Raw genomic sequence first — 22,488 nt, forward strand, 5'->3', positions numbered from 1 at the left:
GGCACTATCTCAATATGAAAAGAAAAATGGTCTTGCATGGTCAGCACAAAATTATCACCTGTGGTGTTCGGCTGAATGGACCTAACACATCCACCCAAATGAAACTAAATGATTACTGCTGTTACTTGCCATACTGTTTACACTCTTCATTGGCACTCGGGGCTGCTTGCCATCTCCTAAGGCTGTGACGTATTGCCTGTGCTATAGCTATTTTTCTGCTTAACCCACCTGAATTTCGGTGTTTCTTCACTGGTTTGAGGATTACTTTGCACTGAAATTCAAAGAGTTTTAATGTTCACCTCATCAATCTACTAGAACGGCCCTTCAAAACCAGTATGTGCTTCAAAGCGGCACGATTCATCGTAAATTGAACCTTCCTGGTTCAAAATATACCCAAGAGAATGATTTGGCATATCACATAATAATATGAACTCATTTCAAAAGTTTGGGAGCATCAACACCGGACTGAATGTTGATGTATCTTTTAAATGTTGACGTATCTTTTAATATGACAAATTACTCTGGCATTCCTCCAACACACTTAACTCCCTTCTTCAATAACTGCATAAGCGGTCTGGCAATATACACAAAACTCCTTCACAAACTTCCTATAATAATTTGTGAGACAAAAAAGTTTGCAATTCCTTGGTTGTTAGTGGTACCGGAAACTCTTGCATCACTTATATTAACCTTGGATTGTCTTCTCACTTCCTTCCTAATGATATGGCCCAGATAGTCAACCTCCTCCAGCACTAAGTGACATTTTTCTGTGCTCCGTGTCAAAAGGGCTGCTTGCAATCTCCTAAACAATTCCCTCAGATGTTGTCTACGACATTGTATATCCCTCGAAAAGACGATTATATCATCAAGATATATGAGACATTGATGCGGATTGAATCCTTTCAGCACACCATACACAATTGTTGGAATGTTGCTGGCAAATGTTACAATCCGAAGGGCATCCTTATATATTTGTAAGTGTCCACAAGAGACCAAAAATGCCATTTTCAGTCTGTTCTCCTGAGTAACTTTTTACCATCTGTTACAAGTTGCTTTGGAAGACAGACTGAAAATTCCTTAAGTCCACTGTTGAGAAGTATTGGATTTGCCATTAGTTACGTATCACTTATGTGTTATTTGGAATTTGTAGGCATCTGTCGCAGTCTCACTATTCAAATGGTGATAATTGCAACAAAACCAATACTTCTTTGAGCCATCCATAGACTTCTTGGGCACAATCACAATTTCTGCGTCCAAGGGGCTACTACTCTCTCTTCTATAATTCAATCAGCCAACTGTTGATTTATAATTTCCTCCAAAAGTATTGTGACAACTGTGGTTTTCTGTAAGGCCTCTGATACACCAGTGCTTCATTCCCATTCAGTGTCATGTGCTGTTTTACTGATGTAGCAGACAATGGCTGCTGTGGAAAAAACAAATCCTGAAATTCTAGCAACAGGTCCTCATCTGTCTCTTCTCTGCCCCTTTAAAATTTCTCATGAAGTGCAGTCCCAGCAACATCCTGTGCCTCATCATAGCCAACACCCCATGTTTGCTCATTCAGAACCTCCAGGGTAGTCAATAATGTTTCCTTTAACAACTTAACTTCTTCAGCTCCAAAATTATAAATACTGACAGGTACTACTTTGCCTTAATCCCTCTCTTGTACATGTACAGTACTATGTTTCTCAAACCACATGCTGTATCCAGTATCTCACTTTGCTGCAGAGATTCTATAACACATTAACATGTCAACTCGCGTTTCAGGATCCACATTCACCAATAGTGACCTTCCGGTGTTTCCTGACACACAAACATGCAAATCGAGCCTTAATATCAGTGCTCACAATTTAGCTGGATTGTTTTGTATACTAGACACTCCTCATGGCAGATCAACATTTGACCTCAATGGTTGTACATCACTACCCCCTCTGCATTTGTTCTTACTGAATTATTTTTGCCGGGAACTCATGTCAGCAGCTCTGTGGTTCCCTCCTAAAATTTAACAGACCCTTCCTTCTCCTGGACCACCTGTACCTCACCCCCTATATCCCTATCGATGACCTACACCTCCCCTTATACCATTCCCATTAAATTGTTGTCCACATCTTATTTCCAATGCTCCTTCATGGCTGGTTGAACTGCCTCTGCATACCCTGTTTGTCCACAATTCAAACACTTTATATATATTCAATGCAAATACATATCTTCGATCCCTCGCCCTTGCAATCTACTGATCTCCTTGTATGCATGGAGGTCCTTAGGCATACTCTCCTAGACATCTCTGTTGCTAAACCTCTCACAAAAGCATCGAGAGCCCATTGCTTGGTCTCCTGAAGTACCAATTTCTTCACCTCTTCATTCTGCGACAATTCATAGATGTGAAAATTCAACCTTCTAAACTTATCCACTGAGTCCTCCACTGCCTCATTACGCCTTCTGGACACCATACCCATCTTATCAAAAACCTATGTCTAAGTTGATCAAAAGTCTACACATTGCTTAATGCTTCTGTGCAACTTGCAAACAACTTTGCCCCCCCCCCCCCCCCTCCCCAAATCCAACACTACAATCTGCAATAACTGCTTACCCAACTAACCACTTACATTAGCCGATGCCTTGAGATCTTCTACAAAAGCTAACATGACTTAAGATGCACTACCAGAGGAAGGAGAAACAAGGTTAGCAATAGCCAGAACAACCCTCACAGCCTGAGACCAGAACAATTCTATTTCGTGATTTTTCTCGGTCAGTTCATTATTAGAAACCATATTATCCACTCTCAACTGAGCTACCTATTCACTAACCACTGTAAAGCCTTCTCATGGGTGACACATGTGTCTCAATTTGCCTCTGCCTCAACTTTACTCATTTTCACAACTCAGAAAAACAAGAGAAACAACAATACTAACGTAGATTAAAAAGGTAGTCTCAGAGTGCTCTATCAATCTACCTCTTCTGTCTAATGATAAGTCACCATGACTCTTCACTGTTACTGATTCAGAACAAAGGGCAGAGTGCCCAAATAAATTATACTGAGTACAACACACAGGCACCAAACACTCATCTCTAGAATTCCCCTTGAACTGCAGTAAGTCAGCCAGCACCCCCAGTAAATGTAACCGTCATGTAATTACCATGATTTATCATCATACAAGAACAAAGTCATTCTCACACTGATGATACTACGGGCTGTGGCTCACACAATACATTGTGGACTTGCTGGGGGATGAGTGAGTGGTGGTAACTGGTCTTGGGCCCTCAGGCAAACACTGTTTAGACCAGCAGCCTTTGGAGGATACGGCTGTTGATGTCAAGCAGCGCTGTGTGTTGTGATGATGACCTTTGGGCGCTCAACTGCGCAGTCATCAGTGCCCATACAATGTCTCAATTTTTACACAGTCCAATCTAGACACTGCCATGAATGATAATGACAATAATGATGAACTGATGAGGATAACACAAACACCCAGTCACCGGGCAGAGAAAATCTCCAACCCAGCCGGGAATCGAACCTGGGACCCCGTGATCCAGAGGCAGCAGCACTAGCCACTAGACCATGAGCTGCAGACTGCTATGCGTTGTGCTGTGAGTGTTCTGCTTGGGGAATGGCACCTTGTTTCCACCGCAGCCATGGTGGCGTGATTCTGCTGTGTGTAGGACTCAACCAGCTGCCCTTGGAAAGCAGCTGGCACTGTGGTGCCAGGTCCCACTAGAAGCTCAGTGCAGGTACGGCAGATACAGGTGGCAGGGCTGTGACACCAAGTCCCTTGAAGGACTTCATGCTAGTGGCAGGTGCAGCCTGGTTTCGAATCCGTGGCTGCCTCTGGCAGTGCCCAGTCATCTTGCTCTGGCATAACTCTGGTGTGGTAGTACTTCTGGCTTCCAGCAATGAAAAGTGTCCTCTGCCTCAAAATCTAGGCTTATTTACAAGCCTCCAGTTCCCATTTATTTCGCTAACACCCGGCACTTACTTACATTGGCATAACAAGAAACTCACAGCGGTGTGGCGGTAACGCCTCACTTACTAGACAGTTACCACTGTGCAGCACCGCTTACTGCTGAACTCTGCTATCCTCGCTGCGCAATGCACTGGCGTGTTGTTACTGTGACCCACTTGTCACCACAGTGGCAGCTATCGACCCATGGACTGTCAAAGCAACACTCAACAGCAGTTCCATGCTACTTATCCTTACTTTTGTTAAAGACTAATAATGTTCTGTCCGAAGACTGGGTCACAGCATAACATACAAGAAGGTGTCATTGTTGAGTGACTGTAGTATACAAGATGACTTAGATAGAATTTTTAGTTTTTGTGATGGATGGCAGCTTGCTCAAAATTTAGACTATAAGTTAATGTGGATGAATAGCAAAAACAATCCCACTATAATTGAATACAGCATCAGGAGGTTGCTGCTAGATACTGTCACACTGATTAAATATCTACACGTAACGTTGCAAAGCAATACAAAATGGAATGAACACATCAGGTTGCTTGTAAGGAAGGCGAATGTTCGGCTTTGTTTTATTGGGAGAATTTTGGGAAAGAGTGGCTCATCCATAGAGAAGGCGGCATGTGGAGTGCTAGTGTGACCCATTCTTGAGTACTGTTAAGAGTATTTGGGATCCAAATCAGATTGGATTGAAGGAAAACATCAAAGCAATTCAGAGGTCTGCTGCCAGATCCGTCCTGTAGATTCAGTCAGCATGAAAATGTTAGGGAGATGCTTTGTACAACTCGAACGGGAATCTCTGGAGTGAAGAAGACACTTTTTGGAAGGCACAATTGCAGAAATTTAGCGAGCCCTCATTTGAGGCGCACTGCAGAACGATTCTACCATAGCCTACATACATTTTATATAAGGACCATGAAGGTAAGATAAGAGAAATTAGGGTTCGTAAAGATGTTTTCACAGAGTCATTTTTCCATCAGTCTACCTGCGAATGGAACAGGATGGTACATGGTACCCTCTGCCATGCACTGTACAGTGACTTGCAGAGTAAGTATGTAGATGTACAGTTATGATGTATGTAGTGAAAGCACAAGAAGTTAGGAACTGGTACAAGACAGAAAAGCATTTCATTATTGAAATTATAAACAACAGAAGAACTTATAGAATTTGGTAACCACAGTCAGACAACAGTACTAGCCTGGGTTAAAAGCTGTAGAAATATAACCAATAATGAGATGGCTGACAGCTGGCAAAGGAGGCAATTTCTAATGTGTAGCAATGTTACAAAAGTCTTTTACCTTCTAACATTTAGAATTTCTAACAGGTTATATCTTTATGCTAAGCTTCCAAATAAAGAATTTTATAGCTGCCTGGCTCAGAGAATCATGACCAAGTGGCAAGCAGAACAGGACAAATCACAAGTCATTCGAAGACGGCATTACATAGAAGTAGAACTTACTTACCATCCCAACCAAGACCCGGTTTAGTGATCACAATTTATGACGAACGTCACCACGATTTGCATGAGAAGAATTGTGGTATGGATGTTTTATGTCCCACCTGTATCAAATCAACATCAATGCAGTGCCATTTTGTGATAGTTACAATGAGTTTGTCAGAGATATAAACCACCCATTGTTTTCTTGCAGAAAGGGGAAGCTGCAAGGGGGAAAAACAGTATTTCAGTTTATCCTGTGTCCATTTCCCATGGAATATTATTTCAATATGCAATGAGAACAGTACGCAAATTCTTACAGCAGCCACTGGATTCATTTTAAAAAGCAGTTTTACTGTTTGAATTTGAGAGTAATTTAATTTATAGCTATAACACCATAGAAGCTGATAGTCTACACTATTTTAATGAGTGTTTCATATGACCTGGGTTTAAACATGCATTCATTCTTGTTTAGCATTCTAGTTGGTTCACTGAAAGATATCTGTTCTGAAGTCTTGATCTTAAAACTTTAATGTCTGTCCCTAACTTATGAAAAATACAATAAAGAAACATGATAACTGTATGGTCAATAAAATAAACCCCTCTTATTCTGCCATGGTGTCATGCCAAAAGTATTGACTGATACTACTGACTTTACCAATTTATTGCAAATTCAGTATTCAAACAAAACAATGTTTCTTACTTCACACACTATTAGTCCCTCCTTGGTCCTATAACTGGGTAAATGAGTGTTCCTGCGAAGACTTCAGCTTATTCATACATGATTATCTCATGCTCAGAAATCAATTTCCAATATGCACTGGCACACTGGTCTTAGTTTCTCGCATGAATTCTAAAGCTGCCCCCTGCCATAGTCATTGTAATATTACAAGTGACAACTCAATGAACTGTCTTATTTGCTCAACAAAAAAGCTGTAGTTTCATACATGAAATAGTGATTTCTGAAGCAGTTCATAATACTTGTAGCTGCAATACTTTATGGTAGAATTTCTTGGGTCTGAATTTACTATTATCTTTACCTGTACCTACAGTAGTGATTACCGTGTATCAGGTCTACTGTCTTTAGCACAAAAAGGGGTGCACTATGCTACAACTAACATTTTTGATCACCTTCACAGCGATATAAAATGTCTGAAAGACAGCAAAGTAAAATCTGAAAAAGTTTCTCCTCAACGATCCTATTCTGTAGAAGAATTTCTATTATTGTAATATCTAAAAGATGGTGGGCAGGAATCTTAACTCACATCTGTATATTTAACACAATAACTTTTTAAATGTCAGCATGCAGCCATATTTACAAATTAATTTGTCATATGAATGTAAAATGACTCGTTTCACATTATTATTATTTATCATACAAAATGATCCATAGAATATGAAAGTGGCTAACTAACTGCAAAAATCTGATTTATTTTACTGGCTTCTAAAGTTGGTAAGCAATAAATTACTGAGTGTGAGTTGTTCATTTACGGGTTAATGGAAGAGGTATTCTTGAGAATGTCACTCTGAGATACAGAGCTGCACATGCAACTAGTCAAACTGATCTCAGAGGTCTGGATCTTCAACAGTTATCTCTCCAAAGCCGGACAGGAGGAGTTGAAGGCTTCTCTGTCTCATATGTCTCTTTGCATCAACTTATTCAATTACTGATTTTTTCTTTGACCAATACACACCACTGCTGCTCCAGAAATGATGTAGACTGTAAAATTTACACAAGCTAGTGGATATGAGCACAATTCTCCTTGTTTGTGACTGGGCAATTATAATGTGGTTTCTTCTAAACATCAAGGTGGTACAGTCATAGATCTGGACATCGTACAGTACACATTATCAGATCAAAAGTATATGGATGCCACTATGTAATGTGGAATTAACCATTAGATGTCACGAGAAATAGACTCATCAATATAAAAGGAGGTACGGAGTATCATGATGACAGTAAAAAAATAGTAACAGCAGAATGGGTTTGTCAGAAGAGTCCAGCAACTTCAAATGTAGGCTAGTCATTGTATGTCATCTCAGTAACAAGTCATTCAGGATCATAAAAAGACCCTTCTGAAGCTGCCCAGATCAACTGTTAGTGATGTGATTGTGAAGTGAAAATGCGAAGGAACAAGCACAGTTAAATCAAGACCAGGCAGACCTCATGTACTGATGAACAGAGGCCCTGAGCATTGCAGAGGGTGGTTGTAAAAAATCGTATTAAGTTAGCAGAAGGAATCAGTCATGAGCTCCACATTGCTACCACCAGTCCAGCTAGTGTACTGACTGTGTGCAGGATGTTAAATAGATTAGAGTACAATGTTTGAGCAGCTCCTCATAAGCCACGCAATTCTGTAGTCAATACTAGGCAATGCTTGAGGTGGTGTAAAGTTTGATGGCATTGGGCAACATATGACTGGAAACGAGTCATTTGCAGTTATGAATCGTACTATACCCTGGGACAATTTGACAGAAGGGTTTGGGCTTGGCAAATGACGGGAGAACATTACTGACCGTCATGTGTAGTGCCAACAGAGAGATATTGAGAAGATGATGTTATGGTATGAAGGTGATGTTATGGTATGAGGGTGCTTTTGTGATTTGGGTGTGGTCCCCTTAAAGGACTTACGAAAATGCTAAAGGATGCGAATGCTTTTACAGCACTGTGTGCTGTGTACAGTAGAGGAGCAGTTTGAAAACAATGATTGTTCATATCAGCATAACAATGCACTGTCATAAAGTGAGATCTTTGAAGCAATGGTTTGTGGACAATAACATTCCTGGAATGGACCGCCCAGAGTTCTAACCTGAACCCAAAGGAACACCTTCAGGATGATTGAGATTGTTGACTTCACTCTAGACCCCACTGTCCGACACCACTATCTTCACTGGTTTTGGTTCTTGAGGAAGAATGGGCTGCCATTCCCTTCAGACAATGAATGAAAAATATAACACTTTTGCTAATAAAGTGTTTACCTTATTTGAACACTGTTTTCTCCCAAAACTAACCATGGTTAGAGCAAAGTCTACAAAGAAGCCATGGATTACTCGAGGAATAGGGGCACCTTGTAAAACAAAAAGAAAACTGTATCTGTGAATCCAAAACAGTTCTGATGTTGATGCTATAGCACACTATAAGAAATACTGCAAAATATTAAAGACTGTAATACGGACATCAAAGCAAATATATCACAAGGAAAAGATAGTCATATCAGATAACAAAATAAAGACAATATGGGATATAGTGAAGGAGGAGACTGGTAGAACCAGACATGAAGAGGGGCAAATAGCATTAAATGATACTTTGGTGACAGATGTGTATATTGTTGCAGAACTTTTTAACAAACATTTTATAACCGTTACTGAAAAGATGGGGTTGTCAGGTTCCATAGACGCTGCTATGGAATACTCAGACCAGACATTTCAAGTAATTTCCATAATATGAATTTGACCCTCACTACCCAAGCCAAAATAATTCCCATCATAAAATCTTTAAAATCAAAAACCTCTAGTGTGTATGAGGAAATATCAACAAAGTTAATTAAAGAATGTGATTCTGAGTTAATTAACATATTAAGCTATCTGTGGAACCAGTCGTTTATCAGTGGAATATTTCCTGAATGGTTGAAATATGCTGAAGTTTAGCCACTGTTTAAGAAGGGAGATAAAGAAATAGCATCAAATTTCCGTCCAATTTCACTTTTGCCAGGATTCTCAAAAATTTTAGAAGAAGTAATGTACAATCAGCTTTATAACCATCTTATCTCACATAACATGCTGTCAAAGTCACAGTTCGGTTTTCTAAAGGGTTCTGATATTGAGAAGGCTATCTACACTTACAGTGAAAATTTACTTAATTCATTAGACAAAAAATTTTGTGATCTGTCAAAGGCATTTGAATGTGTAAATCACAATATCCTTTTAAGTAAACTAGAATATTATGGTGTAACAGGAAATGCTGCAAAATGGTTCAAATCTTATATCTCTGGCAGGCATCATCCAACTGGGAACTAATTACATGTAGGGTCCCACAAGGTTCCATTTTAGGGCCCTTACTTTTTCTTGCGCATATCAATGACCTTTCATCAGTAACATTATCAGATGCCAAGTTCGTTTTGTTTGCCAATGATACAAACATTGCAATAAATAGCAAATCAAGTGTAGTTGTAAAAAGATCGGCTAATAAAATATTTGTGGACATTAATCACTGGTTCCTAGCCAATTCTTTGTCACTAAACTTTGAAAAAACACACTACATGCAGTTCAGAACTTGTAAGGGGTGTCCCACGAGTATGTGTCTAACATATGATGACAAGCAGATAGAATAAGTGCACAGTGATAAATTCTTGTGATTACAGCTTGATAATAAATTCAACTGGGAGGAGCACACCACAAAACTGCTGAAGTGTCTTAACAAATCTCTAGTTGCAATGCAAATTGTGTCATACATAGGGGATATAAAAATGAAAAAGCTGGCATATTATGATTACTTTCATTCCATGTCATACGGGATTATTTTTTGGGGTAATTCATCAAGCCAAGCTAAAGTTTTCCAGGCACAAAAACACACAGTAAGAATTATATGTGGTGTGAACTCAAGAACATCCTGCAGAAGCCTGTTTAGGGAACTAGGGATACTAACTACTGCTTCCCAATATATTTATTCCTTAATGAAATTTGTCATTAAAAATATATAACTTTTTCAAACCAACAGCTCAATTCATGGAATCAATACTAGAAATAAGAATAATCTTCACAAGGATTTAAAATCACTTAGTCTTGTACAAAAAGATGTGCATTATTCAGGAACACGCATTTTCAATAACTTGCCAGCATCCATAAAAAGCTTAAGAGAAGCCTAAAGGATTTATTGGTAGCCAACTCCTTCTACTTCATTGATAAATTTCTCAGATGTGTGTGTGTGTGTGTGTGTGTGTGTGTGTGTGTGTGTGTGTGTGTGTGTGTAAAAACTTCTGCACAATTTCAGTGCAGTAATGTGTTCAAAGTAAATAAGTATTACAGTAGTTCTATTACATATTTATTATCTTATAAATAAAAAAACTTTTTTTTATTTTAAATTCAGTGCATTAGTGTTTGTAAAATGATTCTTTCATATAGTGTTTATTAAAAAAAAAAACTGACCATGATGGGCCCATTTCATAGCCGTCACCATATTAACAACAAGGACTGGTGGTTTCCCCACATCTGACAAGGTAAATTCCAGGCTAGCACCCACATCCTGGCTCAGTTATACAATTCGTAAACATTTAAAAATATTCACACAGTACCACACGGAATAACACTCGACACAGACAGTTGGGGAACCAAATTTTTTACTGAGAGGGAAGGTGTGGTGACAGGAAGGACATGCAGCCACCCTCTACTATTAAAATTGACAAATCCATAACATGCGAGCCCATAGAGAGATGGGATAAGGTCAGAAAAAAATAAGAAAAGACTTATACACTACGCAAGAGAAAGGAGAGAAAGCACACAGCGTGCCAGAGGATTCTTGCTTAGAATGTGTCATTTTCCATTCTGCATGGATTTGTAAAACTACCAGTTCTCCTTATTTACCCAACACTGTTTTGCAAGAATAATATCACATTCCTTTCGACAATACTCATTTAAGTTTCCCAATAATTTAAATTACACTTCTGTGTGAACCATAAAAATCTGTAAGATCCTAGTAGCACAAAGGTACATGAATTCCTTTGATGTGTTCTATAAGACTATACGTTATGATAGGTCCCGATGTGTCTTGATCCTTACCAGATGCATTGTAGTTTCCCACAAATATCTCAAGTTCTCCATTTGCTTCCCCTACTGCCAATTTAACACGGCCATCCCACTTCATATTTCTTCATAATATTACATTTGTTTTTAAATAACCAGATAATATATAAACATTTATCACAAATGATGTAATTTAACACCAATTTGGTGGGCACTGTACACGTCTCCTTATTTTAAAAGGGCTATCATTCAGTACCAAGGTGAAAACTGTCCATGCCATTCTGGTTGGTTGGTTGGTTTGTTTAAAGCGGTGGGTGGGGGAAGGGACCAAACTGCTTAGTCATCGGTCCATTACTCCAGTTAAAACAACCATACAGAGGAAAGAAGAAAACAAACGAGACATAGAGCACAATACTGAAAGGAAGGAAATACGACAAGAACGACAGAAAGGCAAGAAACACTACAAAGAACAAAAGAGGACAAGAAAACCACAGACAGATGCAAGAAAGAGGTAGAAGAGATTAAAACAAGAAAGCAGATTACCAAGGCTGGCTGACCATGAGAATAAAAAGGAGAAGCCAGCCTCTCTGCAAAACATTAAAACCCCCACCCTAAAAGCACTTGGGTGGAGGATAGGACAAAGGATGTGCGCTAAAACTTAGATCAAATAATAAAACCCACCCTCATGGATAAAACGTAAAACTAAACCTGCTGTTGATGCATTGTTGCCCAAGACTGAAAGTAGATTGCTATGAAAGTTTAAAGTCCATCGCAGAGCGGCTAAAGTGGGCAGTCCAGCAAGAGGTGGATCACCGGTCACCGGTGAGCCACAGCGACACTGAGGTGGGTCCTCGCAGCGGAAGAGGTAACCATGTGGTACCCACATATGGCCTATGCGGAACTGACAAAGGACAACTAATTCCCTGCGAGAAGCCCGCGGGGAAGACTTCCACACATTCACAGTCTCCTTAATAACACGCAGTTTGTTGTGCATACTGTTATGCCATTCTATCTCCCAAAGGTGAAAAACCTTGACGTGTAAGACAGAATGCAGGTCAGTTTCAGAGATGCCTATGAAAGGAAGCAGTTTCTGCATAGCCTGTTTGCCCAGGCTGTCAACAAGTTTGTTGCCTGGAATTCCGATTTGTCGTGGGGTTCACACAAACACCACTGGACTGTTCCAGGGCATACAGGAACTCCTGGATGGCCACTGCCAAAGGATGGTGAGGGTAGCACTGGTTGATAGCTTGTAAGCTGCTCAGGGAGTCAGAACAGACAAGAAATGACTCACCAGAACAGGAACGGATGTACTGAAGTGCAATAGATACAGCCACAAGCTCTGCACTGAATACACTGCAGTCAGTGGGCAAGGAATGCTGTTCAGTATGGCCTCTGTGGACATAGGCAAAGCCAACATTACCAACAGCCATCGAGCCATCGGTGTAAACAACTTCAGACTCTCCGAACACGTCAAGAATCAAGAGAAAGTGACAGCAGAGAGCGGCGCAGTTAACGGAGTCCTTAGGGCCATGCAAAAAGTCCAGGCGAAGCTTCAGCCGAGGTGAACACCATGGAGGTGTATGTGAATGGACCTCACATAGAGGTGGTAAAGGGAAGGACTTCAGTTCAGACACAAGTGATTGCACGCGAACCGCAATCTCTAGCCCTGACCTGGGCCGCCAATACGGGAGATGAACTGCCGCAGGTGGACAAAGGAGACGGTAATTCGGATGCTCAGGAGAACTACGAATGTGTGCAACATAACTGGCGAGCAGTTGTGCAAGTAGGATCCGCAATGGAGGGACTCCGGCCTCCACCAAGGACACTGGTCACCAGACTCTTTCTAAAAGCTCCCGTCGCTAGGCGAACACCACAGTGGTGCACTGGGTCGAGTAAATCCAATGCTCAGGGCACCGCCGAACTGTAAACCAGACTCCCATAGTCAAGGTGGCACTGAAAAAGGGCTCTGTAGAGCGGCAGCAGTGTAGAGCGATGCGGAGGGCATTGGGGTGCTGCCAGCACTTCCGCTTAAGCTGACAAAGATGAGGTAGTCAAGTCAATCAGGCTTCAAAAACCAATCCTAAGAATCAATAGTCTCCACTACAGTGAGTGGATTGTCATTAAGGTATCAGTAAAGTTCTGGTTCTGGATGAACAGTGTGACACCGACAGAAGTGCATGACACACAACTTAGTGGCTGAAAACTGGAAGCCATGGGCTGGAGCCCATGACTACACCTTGTGAATGGCTCCCTGTAGGCATTGCTCAGCAACACCAGTACTGGAGGAGCAGAACGAAATGCAGAAGTCATCCACATAAAGAGAATGAGAGACCAACGGTCCTACAGCTGCCACTAAAAATAGAAACACACTGAATATGGATCCCTGTGGAACACCATTCTCCTGAATATGGGAGGGGGGCGGGGAGGGGGCGAACTATGGGACACACCAACTTGGACAAGGAAAGTATGGAGTGACAGGAAGTTTTGGATAAAAATCAGGAGCACGGCCCAGAGACCCCACTCATACAATGTGGCAAGGATATGATGTCACCATGCCATGTCGTATGCTTTAATTAAGTCAAAAGACGGCAACCATGTGTTGGCATCTGGAAAAGACTGTTCGGATGGCAGACTCGAGGGACACAAGATTGTCAGTGGTAGAGCAACCCTGATGGAAGCCGCCCTGACATGGAGCTAGTTGGCCACGTGACTCCAGGACCCAATCCAACCGCCGACACACCATACGTTCCAGCAGCTTACAAAGAATGTTGGTGAGGCTTATGGGCCAATAGCTATCCAGATCAAGCAGGTTTTTACCAGGTTTGAAGACCAAAATGATGGTGCTCTCCCGCCATTGCAATGGAAAGACGCCATCGCACCATTGCAATGGAAAGACGCCATCGCACCAGATCCGGTTGAAGATGACGAGGAGATATTGTTTGTAGTCAGACGAAAGATGTTTATTCACCTGACTGTGGATCTTATCTGGCCCAGGAGCTGTGTCGGGACAATGTGCAAGGACGCTGAGGAGCTCTCACTCTGTAAATGGGGCATTACAGGGTTCACTGTGGTGTGTAGTGAACAGGAGGATTTTCCTTTCCATCCACCATTTGAGGGTGCAAAAGGCTGGGGGTAGTACTCCAATGCAGAGGTTCAAGCATAGTGCTCAGCAATCGTGTTTGCATCGGTAGATAACACGCCATTGATGTGAACGCCAGTGATACCTGTTGGGATCTGGTACCCAAAAGGCGTCTGATATTCATCCGGACTTGGGAAGGTGACATATGGCACCCAGTGGTTGACATGTACCTCTCCCAACAGTCCTGTTTCCCTTGTTTTATAAGCTGGCGAACACGGGCACAGAGCCACTTAAAATCTATTAGGTGCTCTAGGAAAGGGTGCCGCTTATGTCGCTGTAGAGCTCGCCAACAGTCTTTAATTGCCTCAGCGACTTCTGGTGACCAACGCGGGACTGTCTTTTGCCAGGGGTACCCTAAAGAACAAGGGATCGCATTTTCTGCCACAGAAACGATCATTGTACTGACGTGCTTAACCATAAATCAATGGCACCATGTGAGGGAGATTAAACGATGACAGCAGAGGTGAAGGCTACCCAGTCTGCCTTGTTTAAAGTCCACCTGGGTAGGCGTTTGTGGGCATGATGCCGGGGGAGTGACAGGAAGATGGGGAAGTGGTCATTACCACACAGATCATCATGAGCTCTGCAGTTGATAGATGGGAGAAGGCCAGGACAGCAGACTGAGAGATCAATGGCCAAATGTGTGCCATGTGCCACCCAAAATGTGTGAGGACATCTGTATTTAACAGGCAAAGGCCGAGGTGGGACAATAAATTTTCAGCGTCTCTAACTCAGCCAGTAAGCACAGTGCCACCCCACAAGGGGTTATGGGCGTTAAAATCTCCCAAAAGTATGAAAGGTTTAGGGAGTTGATCAATCAGTGCAGCCAATTGGCAGGTATCATCTTTCCCACTATTAGAAACCTGGGAAGGGAGTGACCCAAGGCACTCCATCTTGCGAGAGGAGCTGAAGAAGACTGACGCTTCTACGGCTGGCAAATGGTGTCCCCGATGGTTGGGGGGCAGTGCTCCCAAGGTAGGTGGTGCAGGAGCAACAGGGAGGGAAGTGCCCCCCACCATCAAGAGGGCAGGTGTAGTCTTCCATCTCTGAGAAGCGACTGGAGTTGGCGGAACTGATGGAGCTAGAACTGTTGTACTGGCAGCGTAACACGATGTCATATGTACAGGATGTACACGTTCAAATGTTCTCTTAGCCTCATTATAGGTCAGCTGGTCCAGGGTCTTTTACTCCATCATTTTATGATTTTCCTCTCCTTCTGGAGAAGTCTACAGTCTGGCGAGCAACGCGAATGGTGCTTTCCGCAGTTGACACAGATGGGAGGAGGGACACATGAAGTATTGGGATGTGAAGGACATCCACAATACCAATAAGTGACACTGGAAATACAGCAGGAAGACATATGGCCGAAGCACCACATCGGGGGAGGGATATACGGCTACACGTCACAGTGGTAGACCATCTCACCTTGACCTTCTTGGGTAATGCGTCACCTTCTAAGGATAAGATGAAGGCATGGGTGGCAACCTGGTTATCCCTCAGATTCCGGGGGAGGAGCGGGACGAAATGAACACCTCACTGCTCTAAATTGGTGCGCAGCTCATCATCAGACTACAGAAGAAGGTACCTGTGAAATATGGTACCCTGTACCATATTTAAGCTCTTATGGGGCATGATGGAAACAGAAACATCCCCGAGCTTGTAACAGGCAGAGGACGCTGTTTCGATCAAGACCCAGATCGCATTTTGGATAATCCCTCCACCTCCCCAAACTTGTCCTCTAAATGCTCAAGAAAAAACAGAGGCTTCATCGTCATGAAAGATTCCCCATCAGCTTTCGAACATACAAGGTACCAGGGCGAATAAGATACGCTGTCGTCCTTAGCCTGGCATTCCTCCCATGGTGTGGCCAGGGAGGGGAACGATACAGGGTCACACTTCAGTGCATTGAATTGAGGCCATGAACACTGAAGAGACTGCTGGTGTTTGACCACCAGCAAGAGATGATGTACTATGCTTCATCACATGTCATCCGCCCTGATGCCACCAACTGTAACCAGGGCCCCTCCCCATGGACGCCACCCAGCCGCAGCAAAGGCCACCTGGCAGGATAGCCATTCCCGGGAGTCCCGATTCCCCAGGGGGACGGGCATCTACTCCTTGGCATATGTGGGGAGTTAACGGTGCAGTCAACAGCAGAGTGATCCCTGCGTGGTCAGGAGACTACAACCAACAGGGTACATGGCGGCCCCACCACAACGGACTGGCTACTGTGCTGGATATCAGGTGCAAATGAGCTAAAAAGTCCATTATCATCGTCAGTGCACAAAGCGATACTGCACAGTGGATGGAGGAAAACGCACCCAGGAGGGTGACCTCGCCCAACAGCTCGAGAATGAGTGGAAGTGCAGATCCACGTCGATGAAGGATGTGTGAGGTCTCAACGCATGATGGACATGATGCATCATGTGAGGCACCCTTCCCCAATTGGCTCGCTCTTCGGGAAAATTTAAAAGGATGGAGGTCAAACCCTACAGGGGACCATCACATAAAGACCGAAACGTGTGAGACTCGTTTTAGTCGCTTCTTGCGACAGGCAGGAACACTTCGGGCCTATTCTAACCCTCGGACCAGGGGGGCATGCCATTCTGCATTTCATTAACATAACACAGTGATGATACTATTCTACAGACAGTGTAATCACCAAGGGTACTGCTGAGCCTATCTGATAAATTCTTTTACTTAGGACATTAAGTGTACAGTTATACTTTGAACTTTGATGGCAGTCAAACAGCGTTACGGTGGCAGGATTCTCTTGTGTAAATGTCTGTTTACCACTAGAAGCTAAAAATTTCGTTCTCCATATTGCCTCTGTCTTGACTGCAAACTGACCTGTGAGCACTAGATGGAAGGTTTTGATCACTTCCTTCACGTACAACCAGAATTCCGTAAGATTTCCTGACAGAAGGCTCCATACACAGCACCTCTTAGAAAATGCTCAAGGTCCACGACTCTTTTGATGTGAGAGTTCTATACTTTCACATTCTCTGGATGAAGATATTAAATGAACATGGTTCCTGCTACCGTTTATTACCCTACTTGGCACACATTGACCTAAAGTGTGATTAACAACATGTTTGAACTTTGACTATATTTTTTCTATTGTTATCAGAGCCGAATTAAAAGTTCACAATTCACGTTTTAAGTACAATGTTGGTGACTGGATAAAATCCTCTTAGTTTCAAGCCACATCATTTGAGTTAAAAATCATGAGCTTTCAACAGCTGTCACTGTCATCATCTTCACAGTTTAAAACTGCTGACAACTGCAAATGACAAGGCTGACATTCCTACCGCATTAAGTGTGTGATATCACATATTACATTTTGTAATACCACAAATGTGCTTGAAAATGACACATCATCGAAATTAGCTGATTTCACAATTCAAATAAAGATCATTTACATTACAGCCTACTATGGACCATATTCCTTTTAATAAATATTCAGAGGCTCTGGATCCATAGAGAAACAAAATTTTAAAGAGAAGTTCGACACATGGCAAAAACTCCCCATCTTGTCCAATTAAAAGTAGAATGACAAAATGCAAATTTTTAGGAATGTGTACAACAATGTAATTATTAAGAAGATAATTGTTTATGTTTACAGAATTCACATACAGAAATAATAACAAACGATACATCATCCCACGGAGAAGTCTATGATCACCTTCATTTATGGTTGACACACTTGTCTATGACGACGCTGTTAACTTCTCTAATTCCATTGTGGTCATTACACAAGAAGCATGTTGAAGGAAATACAATAGTTCCTGAATCATTTTGGAATGTTCCTTTCCAGAATTTTGTGAGTAAGTCTCTTTGTAACACATGAGAAACTTCTTGTGGCATCTCCATTGCAACTGTCAACACACACACACACACACACACACACACACACACATAAACAAACAAACAAACAAAAACCAATCTAACAGAATCATGACAAAGTGTACAGACCCTCTTCTCCTCCCTCCTCCGCCCCCCCTCCTCCTCCTCAGTCTTTCCTACCTCATCATAATTTCAGGTGGTATTTTACCATGAATTTCTTGCAGAATAGGAATTCTTGCCACTAAAAGAATAGGACAGTATGTGTTGGTACATCTTGGAAATCTGCTACTTCCCACATTCCAAAACCAACTGCTCAGTTTTAGCAGTCCACCTGTATCATGTTCATGAACTAGATGAACATAGTACCCCATAATCCCTATGGACACAATGACAAATGCTCTACACACAGGCTAAGTAGAATACTAGAAACAACAATGACCTGGTATCATTCCACTGTAATTCTATAGAAGTGCTTTGTACTTTAAACAATTAAATCTTCAGTACCATACCTCACTGTAATAGAGACCTACCTCATTAACACCTTTTAGAAAATCAAAGAATTTTGGTTACCTCCGAGATCTTATGAAGCTGGTGAATTTTTAAATAAAGCTTAGCAAATGGTGTGATAGTAAATTACTACAGTACTTGTAGAATTAGGATCCAATATGTCAGTGAACAATAACAAAATGCCTAGTTTATTATTAAACCAAACAACGGAAAATCCATGATGGAATTTAACAACACGAGAGAAGGAAAGTTGCTACACACCATATAGCGGAGATGCTGAGTCACGACAGGCACAATAAAAAGATTCACACAATCATAGCTTTTGGTCATTAAGGCCTTTGTCAGTAGCACACACACACACACACACACACACACACACACACACACACACACACACAAGTGCAACTTGCACACACGTCTGCAGTCTCAGAGAGCTGTGTAGTTGACAAAGGCCGGAAATACGGAAGCGTCCGATCCCACCCGTCTGCTTTGACCCATGACGTCACAAATATGGCGGAAACAAAAACAAACACACACACTTTCCACAAGAAGCCTAATGACACTAACGGGACAAGCGCGGGAAATGGGGTGTTTTGGGTGGGGGGCAAACTAAATATAAACAAATTTAGACGCAACTTGTAAGTGAAGACAGCCATGCATGAATACCCACCCACCTCCCCAGGGGTCGTAACCCCTGCAACCCATAGAAGATAAAGATGCTTCAGTAGCTGATTAGTGTTTTTTGTCTTTTTTAAAAAAAAAAAAATCACACGGGATAGAACGAACAGATCAGAAAGATAAATATAATAAACTAAAACAGAAATTCGAGGAAACAGATAATTAAAATAAGTAATAAGTGGTTTTTAAAAAAAAAAAAAAATCTCACGAGATAGAACGAACAGATCAGAAAAGTAAGTAAAATAAGATAAAACAGAACTGGAGACAACCACACTCAAACCAAACTCCGCACCGTCATGACGTCACACACGACAACACCCTTACGTCACGGGTCAAAGCCGACGCGTGGGATCGGACGCTTCTGTCGACCCCAAAGGCCTTAATGGCTGAGAGCTATTATTGTGTCAATCTTTTTATTGTGCCTATCGCGACTCTGCACCTCCGATATATGGTGAGTAGCAACTTTCCTTCTTTCATAATGTAAGTTTATTATTATATAGTAAATATTTGTATCAGCAATATACTGTAATTGTATTGACACTTGCAACCTCATATGACCTATGCAGTCTCTGCTACAATATAAATCCAAGTTTTCTAATACAGTGTCTAACATGTGTGCTCATTTTCCTTGCTTTCCAATTTCTTATCCTGAGAGAATTAGAAAATTGTTTCAATTAAATTTTCTGTTTAAAAATTAGTTCCTATTTCAGTGATAAATGTTGGATGATCTTCATCTACAGCAAATACTGTTGAAATTTTTATTCTCTATTCGCCTTTAGTGGATTTGTCAAACATCTGGATGAATAACACAGAAAAGTAATGTTATCAAAATATGAAAAAAATTCAGACCTTTTGTAAGTTTCACAGCAGAAACTTAGAAAACTGTAAAAAGGTTAAAATGTTTGCAACCACAGACGAATAAAAATTCATGACACTGAAGCAGCCACCAGTTGGGGTCGATAATACTTTGTATCAACCAAGTAAGACAAATAAAAATTCATTAGGCCCTACACTGAACCAGTCACTAGCTGGGGTCCATAACAGGCCTACTTTGTATCAAACAGGTAATTTTCTTTCCTTAGCCACTAATTAAATCTGCGAAGTCTTCCCTTAAATCTCGTAACTTCCTTGTAAGAAATATATTTAATGCAATCTGAATTTTGTAAACTAAACTTCGGATGTTCGCGTACTCATATCATTTGTTTCTACAGGGATATACTATATGTAAATATTATACTGTATTATTCAATACTACATTAGCTTATGGTACCAAGTACAATTAGCGAGAGCAGGGAAAGATTTAAAAAGCTAACAACAAAATAAACATCTGCAACCAGTACATAAACGGGCAAGTATCAAATGAAAATACTGAACCTAGCGATACGATCAATCTGCTTCAGCTATGATTTCACCAAAATGATGGGCAAAAGTCATACATCCACACCCAACTGATTACAATACTACCCAAAACAAGAATTTTGAAATGGTAACGGATGAGTCACATAAAACACTTAAAATAAAAGGTATCAGGATTGACTTTTTACGACGGAGAAGAGCCTGAAGAACAGAGTAACTGTTTTACTCTTGCTGAGTCCATACTAACGGAAAAATTTCCTCTGCACACACTATTTGTTTTGTCGTTGATTTTTAACTACTGTATGGTCAACCTGACATCACGTTTACCTGACATTACAATTACTCTATATACATGTAGGTTTTCATTTCTTCACGTAAAATACAAATCAAGAAGAGTCAAATTAGATGACATACTGTTGAACACTTCAAATGTTATTATCGGAACCCGTAACAATATTACTGTACCTGCACCAAAAAAACAGCACTAACAGTCGCATAACCGAAAGGCTCACAGACGACACCACTCCAAAGCGAACAAAATACTGGAATTTGCTTGGAGTCGCCACGTCATTATAGACTTACTCTTAACTGTGAAACAACACTCTGAAAATAGAATCCGGTGATTCCCACGAATCAACTTCTGACTTTCTTGTGGTTTATTCCCGCAGTATCCTGCTACTGAAAGTAGTACACGAACCCAGCAAATATGTCTTATTGTCTTTTGTTACATCGTCGAATGAACAATAATTCTATTCTATTCTACTCAAAACACGTCGAAATGATGCAGGAGTTTAAGGAAGGTCAGGCGGAGGGGAGAGGGGTTACAAACAAAGATTGCAAATTAAAAGAGTGTGAACACATCTTGCGTTTTTCTGGTTTTTATCTCACAGCACGAAATTGGTAACCTCAATATTTACAGGATCCAAAGAGTATCAGAGTTCCAAGATAGCTCAAAACAGCATCTATGAAATACCCCAAGAATGAATTTACTTTTTTTCAGGATTACAGGCCTGTCCACACGCATGTTCTGTCTGCGCAAATGTCTGCGCACATCACGTCTGCGCAGACAGATCGTTGCGTGAGGACAGAAGATTTGCACCAACCTGACGTGTGTGCAACCTGGAAGTTGGAGTTGGAGGTTTGAGCGAAACCTCTCAAATCTGTGGGTTCAAACCACATCTGCGCAGACAAGTTGGAGCGTGTGGACAGGAGATCGCCGCAAATCTGGCGCGAAACAGCTTTTTCATCAGTCTAGTGTTTGTATTTGTGCGCACAGGGCATTAAAATGGTTGATACTTGTCACTGTTCTCGAGAGTTTGTAAGTGAATTCATTGAAATGTATAGAAACCACCCATGTTTGTGGAAGATTAAAAGTAAAGAATATAGTGACCGAGACAAAAAGACAGCAGCATACAATGCTCTAATTGAAAAATTGCGGGCAGTTGTCGCCTCGGCAAACAGAGAAACGGTAATAAAAATAAAAAATTCGTTGCGGACTGGCGAAATTATTTGCGGATGGATGTCGAAACTTATAATTATCTCTTAAAGCTTGTAACCCCTCATATTATGAGAAAAAATACTTGTATGACAAGGGCAATTTCTCCTCGTGAACGGCTGGCGGTAACATTAAGATTCCTAGCAACAGGAAGGAGCTACAAGGATTTGGAATTTTCAACTGCAATATCGAAACAAGCGTTGAGTAAAATAACACCCAATACATGTGAAACTATTTACGCTGTCCTGAAGGATGAGTTCATTAAGGCAAGTCAAGTAAATTAAGTCTGTCAGCGAACTATTTACCGAAAAGAGTTATCCAAAGTTCAGAAATCTAGAAG

At 41.4% G+C, this 22,488-nt stretch overlaps 1 protein-coding gene across 5 annotated transcripts in view; it reads right to left on the reverse strand.

Annotated features, from left to right (window-relative positions):
• LOC124556554 overlaps positions 1–21,458 on the reverse strand; it is a 39,666-nt gene extending 18,208 nt beyond the window's left edge. The window contains exons 1-2 of one of the 5 annotated variants that reach the window (XM_047130612.1): positions 21,236–21,458; positions 5,417–5,612 (exon numbers count right to left, since the gene is read on the reverse strand). In XM_047130612.1, the coding sequence (XP_046986568.1) occupies positions 5,417–5,419 (3 nt within the window). In that variant the 5' untranslated portion in view covers positions 5,420–5,612; positions 21,236–21,458. The other 4 variants (XM_047130548.1, XM_047130750.1, XM_047130676.1 and 1 more) reach the window with 4 other exon arrangements.
• Between the last annotated feature and the right edge of the window lie 1,030 nt (positions 21,459–22,488).

This window comes from Schistocerca americana, chromosome 1 (assembly GCF_021461395.2).
Source record: "Schistocerca americana isolate TAMUIC-IGC-003095 chromosome 1, iqSchAmer2.1, whole genome shotgun sequence".
Classification (NCBI taxonomy): domain Eukaryota; kingdom Metazoa; phylum Arthropoda; class Insecta; order Orthoptera; family Acrididae; genus Schistocerca; species Schistocerca americana.